The sequence below is a fragment of the Erythrolamprus reginae genome, chromosome 2, assembly GCF_031021105.1.
Source record: "Erythrolamprus reginae isolate rEryReg1 chromosome 2, rEryReg1.hap1, whole genome shotgun sequence".
NCBI classification, from domain to species: Eukaryota; Metazoa; Chordata; class Lepidosauria; order Squamata; family Dipsadidae; genus Erythrolamprus; species Erythrolamprus reginae.
The window spans coordinates 313351014-313363132 of record NC_091951.1 but is presented as its reverse complement, the minus strand read 5'-3'; the positions used below and the strand labels follow the sequence as shown (position 1 = coordinate 313363132).

General features: G+C 42.4%; 1 protein-coding gene across 4 annotated transcripts in view; it reads right to left on the bottom strand.

Moving 5' to 3' along the window:
* Positions 1–12119, bottom strand: part of TNPO1 (transportin 1) — a 43620-nt gene that overhangs the window by 19645 nt on the left and 11856 nt on the right. For all 4 annotated transcript variants that reach the window (XR_011558351.1, XM_070743142.1, XM_070743143.1 and 1 more), the window contains 3 exons: positions 10684–10765; positions 9659–9781; positions 6299–6417 (listed from right to left, as the gene is read on the bottom strand). Coding sequence is in view for 3 of the 4 variants with exons in the window: in XM_070743142.1 (XP_070599243.1) it covers positions 6299–6417; positions 9659–9781; positions 10684–10765 (324 nt within the window). In the remaining variant the exon portion in view is untranslated. The remainder of the gene's footprint in view (positions 1–6298; positions 6418–9658; positions 9782–10683; positions 10766–12119) is intronic.

Genomic DNA, 12119 nt, shown 5'->3' with positions numbered 1-12119 from the left:
CGAGAAGAGGCGTTCAGGTAAGCATATCAACGCCTATTCTCCGTACTGAAGGAGTGGGTCCAGCAGTCACATGGGACATACCCAATAGATAGGTCCCTAGGGTGGGAGTACATGGCTATCGTGAGAGATAACGGATTGAAGTACTCTTCTGCCGAAGGCAGCGTCCGCTGATGCGTACGAATCAATTTTGTAGTGCTTTATGAAGGAATTTGGTGAGGCCCAAGTGGCTGCTTTGCAGACTTCTTCCAACGGAGCCTGAGTTGCTCAAGTGGCAGATGTGGCAGCACTTCTGGTGGAGTGCGCTGTAATATTCCTTGGAATGGAAAGGGAAGCTGTCTCGTAGGCCTTAGAGATGGTCCCTCTGATCCAACGGCCCATTACTGTGGAAGACACTCTAGATCCCCGGGATCTGGGGTGGTAAGCCCCGAAGAGTGCTTCTGACCTTCCTATGGGTCCTGTGCGTTGGATATAGATCTTTAGCGCCCTAGTGAAATCCAGGGTGTGCCATCTAATTGCCAGGGGATGCTCTCGTTGGAGACAGAAGGAAGGTAAGACGATATCCTGAGATCTGTGGAACATGGAACTGACCTTTGGGAGAAAGGTGGGGTCCAGTCGCAGAACCACCTTGTCCTGGTGGAACTGACAGAGGTCCTGTCTGGTAGGAAGGGCTGCCAATTCAGACATGCGTCGGGCAGATGTAATCGCCACCAGGAATGCTACCTTGAAGGATAGGTACCTGAGGGATGCAGACTTCAGGGGTTCGTAAGGTGCCTGAGTAAGGGAGTGGAGAACCCGTGGCAAGTCCCAGGTAGGATATCTGTGGATCTTGGAAGGCCTGAGGTTGGCCACTCCTCTTAGGAATTCTTGGATTTCCGTGAAGGAGCGTAGGGGCTGCCTGGGAGGCCCCGCCAGGACGGGAGAAATGACTGCCAGGTGACGCCGGATGGTGCTGGTAAAGAGGCCTTGGTGGAAAACCTTTCATGAGGAAGGCGATTATCCTGTGTATGGGAAGACACAGGGGAGATAAGCCCTCCTGTGAGCACCATTGATGGAATTTGGACCAAGTATGGTCGTAGATCCGATTGGTAGACCCCCTTCTGGACTACAGGATGACTTCCACTGTGTCCGGGTCATACCCTCGCAGGTCTAGGTCCCTCCGGATAATAGCCAGGCGGTGAGGTGGAACCACTCCGGGTCCGGATGGAAGGGGGCCCCTTGCCGCAACATCTCTTCCGAAACGGGGAGTCGCCAGGGGTCCTGGATGGACAGTTGTTGGAGGTCCGCGAACCATGGCCTGCGAGGCCCGTGAGGGGCTATCAGGATTACCCGGCTTTGTCCAGAAGAATTTTGTGGATCACGTCTGACAGAATTGAAATTGGAGGGAGGGCATACAGTAGACCCGGAGGCCAAGGACTCCTGAGAGCATTTATTGCCTCTGCTCCCGGAGACGGGAACCTGGAGATGAAGCGAGGGAGCTGGGCATAGGCTTTGGTCGCAAACAGATCTAACACTGGGTGGCCGAACCTGAGGCAGATTTGGTGGAACAGTGACTGATGGAGGTTCCACTCGCCTGGGTCTATGGTCGCTCGCGAGAGCCAGTCCGCTTGGACGTTGGGGCTCCCCGAGATGTGATCGGCTAGAAGCGACTGGAGATGTTTCTCTGCCCAGAGGCCTAACTTCAGGGCCTCCCTCATGAGAGCCTGGATCTTGTGCCTCCCTGTCTGCAAATATGGCTATTGGTGGCTATATTGTCCGTGAGGACCAACACATGCTGATTGGAGATGTGAGATTGGAATTGTTTTAGAGCTAGAGACACGGCTCGTAATTCTAGTCAATTGATGGGCCTGGAAGCCTCCTCCGGTGACCCTGTGCCCTGAGCTAAAAGACCTCGGGCGTGGGCTCCCCAGCCCGAGAGGCTGGCATCTGTGGTGACTACAAACTGGTCGGGGCACCGGAAGGGAGATCCCTTTGCTAGGGCTGGAGACGACCACCACTTGAGGGATCTGCGAACCGCAGAAGAATGGAAATGCGGCGATTTGAGTTGCTGTGGCCCGATCTCTGAAACGGTAACAGAAGCCACTGTAGTTCCCTGGCGTGAAGGCGGCCCAGGGGACAATACCAATACATGACACCATTTTACCCAAAAGGGAAGATAGGGTGGCAATGGAGGCAGATTGTTGGGGCATAATGCGAGCAATGAGATCCCAAAACTACGTTTTCTCTCAGTGGAGAGGAAAACCTGGGCTAACTCAGAATTAATGATAGTTCCCAGATGCAGAATGGAAGTGGAAGGATCCAGGTGGCTCTTTTTGAAATTTATGGAGAAACCATGATTCTGTAGAACCGACATGGTAAGGGAGAGGTCTGCAGCCACTCCAGATCTGGAATTCCCATGAATTTAAAAGTCATCTAAATAACATAAGATATGAATGGGAGAGGCTCGGGAATGAGCCGTCAAGGATCCCAAGAGTTTAGAGAGGACTCTGGGAGCTGAGGAGAGCCCAAATGGCATAGCCCTATACTGGAAGTGCCTGCCTTGAAAGGCGAAGCGCAAAAAATTTCCTATGGGCCTTGGCAATGGGAAGATGGAGGGGGCCTCCGTGAGATCCAGAGACACCATAAAGTCTCCCCGATGAAGGGCTGCTAGGATGGAAGATAAGGAATGCAATTGAATTTCCTATATTTTATGAACCGGTTCAATTTCTTTAGGTCCAAAATGGCTCTCCGGCCTCCAGAGGTCTTAGGGACCATGAAGAGGATGGAATAGAAGCCAGAACCTCTCTGGAGAGAGGGGACCGGTTGAATAGCTCTAATAGCCAACAAATGGGAAATAGCCTCCTCCATTCGGAAACTATCTGAAGGGAGGCTGGGAGAAGAACAAGAAACAAGCGGTTAGGGGGAGAAGAATGAACTCTAATCTTAGGCCCCTGTTCACAGTGTCAATGACCCAGGGGTCCTTACAAGAACGGTGCCAGGCGGAAGAGAACCAGACTAGACGACCGCCTATGGGGAAAAAGGAGTACTTACCATCTGGCTCTTTTGGAAGCCCTGGTAGAGGAGGATCCTCTCTGATAACGGGAACCTCCGCCCCTGGTGGTTCTAGATTGGGATCGAAACCGAGGGGAGTATTGACCTGGACTCCTTTGAAGGGTGAAGCCTTGATCCTGTTGCCGTCCTGTGCGCCGAAAGGGCTGCGGCTTAGGGGCCTTCTTGGTGGTGGGTCCTAAGACCTTTTTCTTGTCTGTGGTCTCTGTAAGGAGAGGATCCAGGAGATCTCCGAAGAGCAAGTTGCGTTTCAGCGGACCCATGGCTAGCTGCCACTTTTGTCTTACTCCCGCCTGCCAAGGGCGAAGCCACAGAAGTCTTCTGGCCGTTGTTGAGGCTGCTACTGACCTGGCTGCAAATCTTGAAGATTGGAAGGTAGCATCTGCTACGTATTGGGCAGCTGCGAAGACTTTGTTGAAATCCTGTTGGCCCCTTAGATCATCTGGAGGCAGGTGAGATTGGAGCTGACGGAGCCACAAGAGCATAGCTCTAGAGAAGAAGGATGCCGCTGCAGCACTCTTAATGGCCCATGAATCTGCGAAGAAGCTTCTTTTGAGCATCTGCTCAAGGCGTTTGTCCTCCGGCCGGAGGACCTCCTCTGCTTCGCCAGGCATGGCGGCCGTTGAGTGGAGCGTTTTCACTGGCTCATCTGGCCTAGGACATGTTAGGAGCTCCTCATAGGAGGGAGAAAGCTTGTAAAGCTTCTTGTCCTTGGAAGTGGGAGTGAGGCGAGCAGTTGGGTGGTCCCACTGTTTGAGCAAGGCATCCTTAAATAATTTGGGCATAGGAATTACCTCATTGTCTTCCTGTTCTTCCATGAAGTAAGGAAGATTTTCCTCCGGAGGGTCTGAAGGAGTAGTAGCCTGTTTATCCTGTCCGGCTAGCCCCGTGGATACTCTTGCTTTAATCAGGAGAGATTTGAAAAGCTGAGAAGGGAAGATAGCAGCTGGGGCTGGAATCTTGATTTGGGATTCCTCGTCTTCCGACAGCCCTTGAAAGGGGTCCTCATCCTCTGCTGCATCCACGTCCTCATCCTCTTCCTGAGAGGAGTCAGAGACCTCCATGATTGGGGCTCTGTAGGAAGGAGCAGAACTCACGGGACGGGAGGAGCGTGGGAGGGGATGAGACAAAGAAGATACATGGAAAGATGAGAGTTTAGCGTCCATGGTGTTAGTCAAAATAGTCAAGATAGACTGAAACTCCGGAGGCAAGGAAGAAACATCAGCCGGAAAGGAAGGAGGATCCCTGAAGGCCTGAGCAGATTCTGGCTGGGAAGGATCCTCAGTAATATCTGGCTCCTCTGGACCTAAACCCCATAGGTTAGGCTGGGGTGGATTTAGGTTTGGCTCATCCAGGGATAACACAGGAACCCCAGAGGGAGGCAGGTTAGAGGCCTCCGGGAGGGGCGTATTGGTATGCACTTGGGCCTGCACTTTAAAACGTTTGGCTGATTTATCATGTAATTTTTGTAGGGCTAGGTCCCTTCTCTTCTCAGCCCTGGTGGGCCCGGCTAAGGAATGGGCGCCAGAGGAAGAGGAGGAATAGGCCTGGGGAACTTCAGTAGAATTATCAGTAGGCCTAACCTCTTTGGGACTCTTAGTAGTGCCTCTCTTGGGAAAAGAAGCCATAGTCTGAAAACAAATTACAGAGGACAAGGCTTGAGCCAATAAAATAGGGGGGAGAAGAATTTTTTGTGAGCTTTCCCAAGAGGATAGGTGACCCTGCTCCTAGGCCCAGGAGCAGCTGCGCCTTAAGGGGCAATCCTGGACGGTACCAGAGAGTTCGTGTCCCTAAGTGCAGCGTGGCAGGCCTCACAAACTTAACTTTAAGAAAAACCAAGGCACAACTGGTTGGAGGCCACTTCCGTGGAGAATAGGTTCGAGGGAACTCGAACGACGACTCCAAGGGTCAGGCGGCGGGCTGGAAGCACTAATGGCCGACCTCTTAGGGCAGAACCGAAAGTGCAATTACTGGGCGCGAGGGCCTTTGGCGCCAAAAACAAACGCTCCGTTAATTTATGATCGGAGACACTAAGCCCGGGAGACAATTCAAGTCCCACACCGCGGGAGGTAATTAGCCCTTAATAGTTTGTTTATTTTAGTTAAAGAAGGCTTGCTCTCGGCGGGACCTCCAGACCGTAATAGTAAAATAACGGCCGCGGCAGCAGCACGGAGGGAAAAACCGCGGGGGCTGAGCCGCTAACTTCTCCCCCAACTCAAAGCCCAGGAGGGCTGAGTGGAATCCCCAGCCGGCAAGCTTAATACAGTAATGGAAAATTCTTACTGGATTTGAAGAGAGATCGAAGGGAAGGTGTTTTGGGAGGAACGAGCATTCACACACATCCGAAGGAATGCGAACTGAGCGAATTCTGGGGAAGGGGCGGATCCAGCAGTCTTTTTTAATACTAGGCTCAGTTCCACCGGATTGGACAGAGCAAACCCATGTGACTGCTGGACCCACTCCTTCAGTACGGAGAAGCTTGGCTATCAGTTGTTTTCAGGACAATTTCTTTCAAGTATAATCTTTTTAATATGCCTCTTGCTGCATAAATTATTAATGAATCCACCATTTTAGAAAAGTGAGGGTATAGCAACAGAGGTTCCAGTGATGGCCTCTGTCTGTTGCTGGGGCCACCTATCAGGTATTCTATCCAATGATTTTCCAATAATTAATAAAGATGGAATTGTCCTAGATAGCTTCCAGGAAAAGAAGGAAATAGATACTTTGGCTTGATTGTATTTACTGTTATGTTTGATTGAGAATATATTTATACTGTTGACCACCAGGAATCACATATTTGCTAAATAAATGGTAAAAGAAAATTTGACTCCCTCACAAATATGGCTTCTTTCTCTGGACAAAAGACGCAATTACATAAAGTTTATAAAGCACAGACATTTTAAAACAAACACGGTTAAATGGTCTGTAGTTGTGTTATACAGTATGGAAAAAAGAATGAAATATTTTCATGGAAAAACAGACATTCCCTTGATTCTGCCACATGAAAGTTTTCACTGATATTACTGGCCTTTACAGCTTTCATAAAAACTATTAGCATGCAAAAATGTGTGTCAAGTTAGTATATGTCCATGGGTAAGTACATAGGGTACAATTACCACATCAATTTAAATGTTCCAGATAATGAGTATACAAGATTCATGAAACAATTTTAAGTTTTTAAAGACACTATGAGATAAAAATGCACATACATTTCAAATAAGCCAATATACTATTAAGGGGAAAATAAAATTACTTTGAAAGATGACGATACAATACATCTTTACAAATTGGCTGTTCAGCCAAAGTCAGCCAGAATTCGCAAGCCTCCAAAGCCACATTTTCATCTTGGTCCTGAGTTCTCTGCAGCATGTACTAGGTATTATGGTAAGAAAGTAAAAAGAAACAGAATCTGGGTACATTTGAAAATACAATGCAATTAAAACCCTTTCACATAACATTCTATTATCATACGGGTCAGAGTAATGAAGATTTAATAGCTGACCAGCTGTTGTAACGCTGATGCAATGAGAATAGTCAGCAGGGTTATTGTCGCTTTAAGAATGAGAATAAATCAGCAGGGTTACTGTTACTTTAAGAAGCTGTCTATATAAGGAGGCCATGAAAGGGTATCTGTCTCTTTTTCTCTCCCCCTCCCATGTATCTCTCGCCTCCTGTTGATCCCTCAGTTTTTCACTTTTTAAACTCAAGTAGACTTTGTCCAATTTGCAACTAAGAATAGTGTGTTTAAAATTTGCAAGAATTTTTTTTTGCCACATTGTTTTCATGCATATTTTATATAAAACTGCTAAGCATGTCCATTTGTTACAAGTAATTTTATTAATATAGAGGGGTTTGCACAGTATTTGATGTCATGTTTTTATATATAGTTCTCCAAAAAATAGTTTTAATTTTTGACAGTAGAACTTAACAGTACGATCAGAAAAATCCCACACGCTGAAATGTAAATGGATTTTTGGCTGTATTTCAATATAGAAACATAGAAACATAGAAACATAGAAGTCTGACGGCAGAAAAAGACCTCATGGTCCATCTAGTCTGCCCTTATACTATTTTCTGTATTTTATCTTAGGATGGATATATGTTTATCCCAGGCATGTTTAAATTCAGTTACTGTGGATTTATCTACCACATCTGCTGGAAGTTTGTTCCAAGGATCTACTACTCTTTCAGTAAAATAATATTTTCTCATGTTGCTTTTGATCTTTCCCCCAACTAAATTCAGATTGTGTAGCAAGTTAGAAAAGTTTACCTTAAACACACAAATTAAATTAATTTTTCATCAACCTTAATATAAGTTGCCTCAAGAAGGGAAGCATAAATAAAGCAGCCATCTATTTTCACAATGTTGCCACTAATAATTGAAAATCTATGTCTATGGGAACTTTTGGGACCCGAAGCAAGGATTTAGAAACACGCAATAGCAGAGTGAAAAAAAATATATAGTGAGAGATTCATATCTGTCTTAACTTGAAAATTTTAATATGCAATGCGAAACAATGGTGAAAGTTCAAGATGAAATGTCTGTCACAGTATGTTCTTAGAAATACCTTATAATTCCTAAACAAACTTTAAAACACCAAGCAAGGTCAATGGTAAATTATAAATAAATGTACACATACTCTTCCAAGTTACGACCATAATGGAACCATTAGTCTTAAGTAGTGACAGAGGGAGATCAGGTAGACCTGATTTTGCAACATTTTCAGCAATGGTTGTTAAGCAAACCAATGATTTGGTATGGAGCAGTTTTTCCCAAAACAGGAAGTAAATTCCGGTTTGTAGCAAATCTGCGGTAAAACATGTGATATTGCTAATGACTGCCTGGGGAGTCTGCCTCAGAAAATGAGTTCAGTAGGGGAACTTATTAAGTAAAACTTGTTTGGTATTTAACCAAAAGGGGGAAAACCTTCTTTTATTGCTATTCTTATTGTTTATCCTTGGATTCCAGGATGAAATGTTTTGATGCAGAAGTTGTATAAATTTTACTATTCATTTGAAGTAACAATGTCTTTTCTAGATTTTTTTTTTAATTTTCTAGAAGATGAGTTTTGCTTTGGAGATAGTTCCTATTTTATATTTTCATTCCATGTAATTATTGGAAGAGTCTGAAAATAGAGGATCTGATATCCTAATAACAATTTCTCTTTTCCTTTTTTTAGGTTTGTTTTGTTTTTTGAAGGGATTCTTTACAGCTTTTTTTTGTGTGTGTCTTTCAATTGCTGACATGAAAATTCACTTTTTCCACAAAATATAGCAAATTAGTTTTTTACATGCAGATTTTTTTCAGATATCATACTTAGGATCCTTCAAAGACAAAACAATGTTTATTAAACTGACAATATAAACCTGATGCTGTCTCTTTAACAAGAAACTCATTTTTACACAATAAATTTCCTTCGTTTCTTTAAATTTGTTTGCCATTCATCTCACTCGGAGTGGGGGCAGGATTAAAATATCTTGCTACGGTGTACAAAATTATCTACAAATATTTGGAACAAATTATATAAATACTGCATTTTAAGCAAGTATTGGTTAGGATTTTAAAGAATATGGAATCAACTCCCTCCAGAGATTCGAACAGCCCACACCTTCCTCGCCTTCCGTAAAATGCTGAAGATCCACCTTTGTCGCCAGGCGTGGGGATAATTACCCCCCCCCCTTGTTATGTTTTCGACCTCTATTGTATGATGGACTGGGTTGAATGTGTATGATTGTGTAGTTGGGGATTATATTATAATATTGGTTATGTTATTAATGTTCTTAATTGGTTTTAAATTTTTACTATTGGATTTGTAATGCATTGTGTTATTGTTATGTTGTGAGCCGCCCTGAGTCTTCGGAGAGGGGCGGCATACAAATCTAATAAATTATTATTATTATTATTATTATTATTATTATTATTATTATTATTATATACTTCTAATGAACTTAAGATGAACTTTAGTTAACAAAATATATTTATTGGACATCTCAGAGAATGTCTGAAGCAATCAACTTCATTATATTGGAAGAAGAAAATGATGGTCACGTCACTTGCTATGGGACTGATTCACTATCATCCTATTTTGTTGCTTTTTTTTAAATTTCCATATTTGTTAACATGGTTTTGGGAAGAAAAAGATGTGAATGTGATTTTGAATTATTTAATAGAAGAACCAGTAGGAAGAACTATGAATTTACTGATTACAGGTTATAACAAATACAAGTTTTCCTTTATGATGGAAAGATAAGGGCAGTTTGGATTTACAATATTAGATTAGTATTACTAATTAATAATTACTACTAATTAAATATACGACTGTTTATGAAATGACTTTGTGATCAACACTATTCGAAAAACAATTAGTTTAAAATTATTATTGTATTCTTTTGTGCACATAAGTGTACAAACAGACACATGCATGTGCTCGTACGAGAAAATAGACTAACAGGCAAATGTAAGTAGGACATTAAGAAATAATTATTAATTACAAATTTGGTTTCCAAGCGTTTTGATATATTTAATAAGGGAAAAGTTGCAACTGCCAAAAGTCTCTAATTCAAAGAATGTTATCACCTTAAAACATTTTGTAAAATACATGCAAAAAGTTACCTCAACAATACTAATCATATGAGGAAGCAAACGGTCCATTCTAACTTCCAGCAGCATTACCAGAGCCCTACAAACATTTTTACGTACTTCAGGCTCCTCATCCCCAGCCAATGCAAACAGATTCTGTGAAAGGGGAATAAAAAAAAAAAAGAACAGAAGTGTTTAATGGATGGATGGATGGATGGATGGAAGGATGGATGGAAGGATAGATAGATAGATAGATAGATAGATAGATAGATAGATAGATAGATAGATAGATAGATAAACTATGAACTAAAATTCATATTACCAACATCATTCTTTCAGTGGTCTACATTATTTGGAAAAATGATGGACTTAAAAGAGTTTTATAGACCTAACTGTTGTAGAACAATATTTACTCTTTTAATTCAACAATGCAGACATTCTTATTGTATTACAAACATAACAAAATGTAAACCATGAATAAAGATTTTTTCAGGTTACTTTTAGATGAGTCAGAACTGTATTAATTTATATAGGAAGCTTTATCTCTTGTAATGCTCAACATCATTCAGATCAGCTAATTACAAATAAAAGTGGTGGCTATGTATTTGCAGACATATTTATTTACAAGCAAACAGCTATACCAATCAATTCTGCGAGGACAGAGTATAGGAAGTTTAAAAGTAGAATTATTACCCTCATCAACCAGACACCAGCATAGCTGGAAGTCAAAGTAATGGATACTATTTAGGCCATTTGTTTGGCTAGACATTAATAAAAAGTCAGAAAATTTGGGCCCTAGAAATATCTTTAAAACAACTCAATTATTAACTGAAAGAACATTCTCAATTTTTAGAGTTACTGGCTCTGGGTTTTTAAGTATCTTTTTCCTGTAATTGTTGCCACACTTTATCAAGGGAGAAAAAAAAAAGATTAACTGTCTACACGCTCTCTCTTCAATCCAAATGGGACTATTTTGAAGCAATGGAAAATGGCATTCAGAAAAACAGAAATACATCATAATTATCCACAAGAGGTATACATAAATATGAATCACCCACCTCAATAAATCCATCAATGTGCAGCATAAGGGCTTGAGTTCTACTGATGATAAACTGATTGACACAAGCAACCGCATGGGACCTATAAATATAATGTAAATATAAATTTATTTGTTTGTTTGTTTGTTTGCTCTACCTAGGCTATTTTGGTACCTGGCACTTCTTGTGAAGTCGCTGCACACACCATGCTACTGGGGTGGCTGAGGCTTCCTCAGATGGCTGCGGTTTTATACTGTGGCTCAGGAGTATTTTGCAGTCCCAGAACTGCAGTAAATCTGAGTTGAAGATGGCAAACAGCACCACAGCCATGTAATTCTGGTGCTGTTTGCTGCCTTGTAAGGCAGGGTGCAGGGGCAGCCAAAAATGCATATATGGGGGAAATAGGCAGATGAGGCAAGTGGAAGAGAGGCAGTCCTTACCTTGGAAAAAACGGAAACTCAGGCCTTGGAAGGGACTAAGTGAGAAATGGCTTGGATTGTGATTTGTCCAATGGAATTCAACTAACAGAAGCAATGAAAATTCCTAGAATTGTGGTTGCTAAGTGATGCAATCATCTGATGTCATATTTCTTTGCATCTTATTTCTGTATTAAAGTTCTACGCTTAATGATGGATTAGGCTTGGTATTCCAAGGCTAATTACTGTTGTAACTTAAGGACTACTTGTAGTTTTAAAGCCATACTGTTCTTAAGAGAGCATCTCTGATATTAGATTTACTTAGTAGAAGAAACTCTGGTTGGATACCTTCCTTTTTATCAAATATTTATTGATCTCTAAGGGACAGTAAAATAGTAAGTGTTGTCATCTAAAGTTCAAGATATTACTGACTGATAATATCCAGAACGTAAAATTTAATCATCTTTCAGATAAACAGTTCAACATCACGTCACAAGAATAATCTGTGACAGATGAAATGCCTTAAAACAATAAAATGACTTTTCCAGTTCAGAAAAAAATTAGTCAATAGAAAGGGGCCTTTTCATGATGCGCTGGATGACACAGGGCATGGATATTTCAAGGATCACCTGTCCCCAATTGTCTCTACTCATTTGGTAAGAGCCAATAGGGTAGGAATTAAGGTCCCATCTATTTTTAAAAAGTCATCTATGGAGCACAAGAAAATGCTTTTTCTGTTGTGGAGACTGGCCTCTAGAACCTTTTGGACCTCAGGGACCACTAAATTCATAATTTTTAATCCTATGGACCACTAGTATGATCTGCCTAATGACCACTAATATGATATGTCTAATGAACATGCCTAGCCTTGTTCACTGGGTGGACATGGCCAGGGGATCACATGACTGGGTGGACATGGCCAACTCACTGTCACTCACACGAGGGAAGCACTTCACTGAGGACTACGAGCACAGGCTTTCCAAGCAGAAAGAAGACCGGCAGGAATGCAAAGTCAGGTACTGGAACCTGGATGCTCAGCAG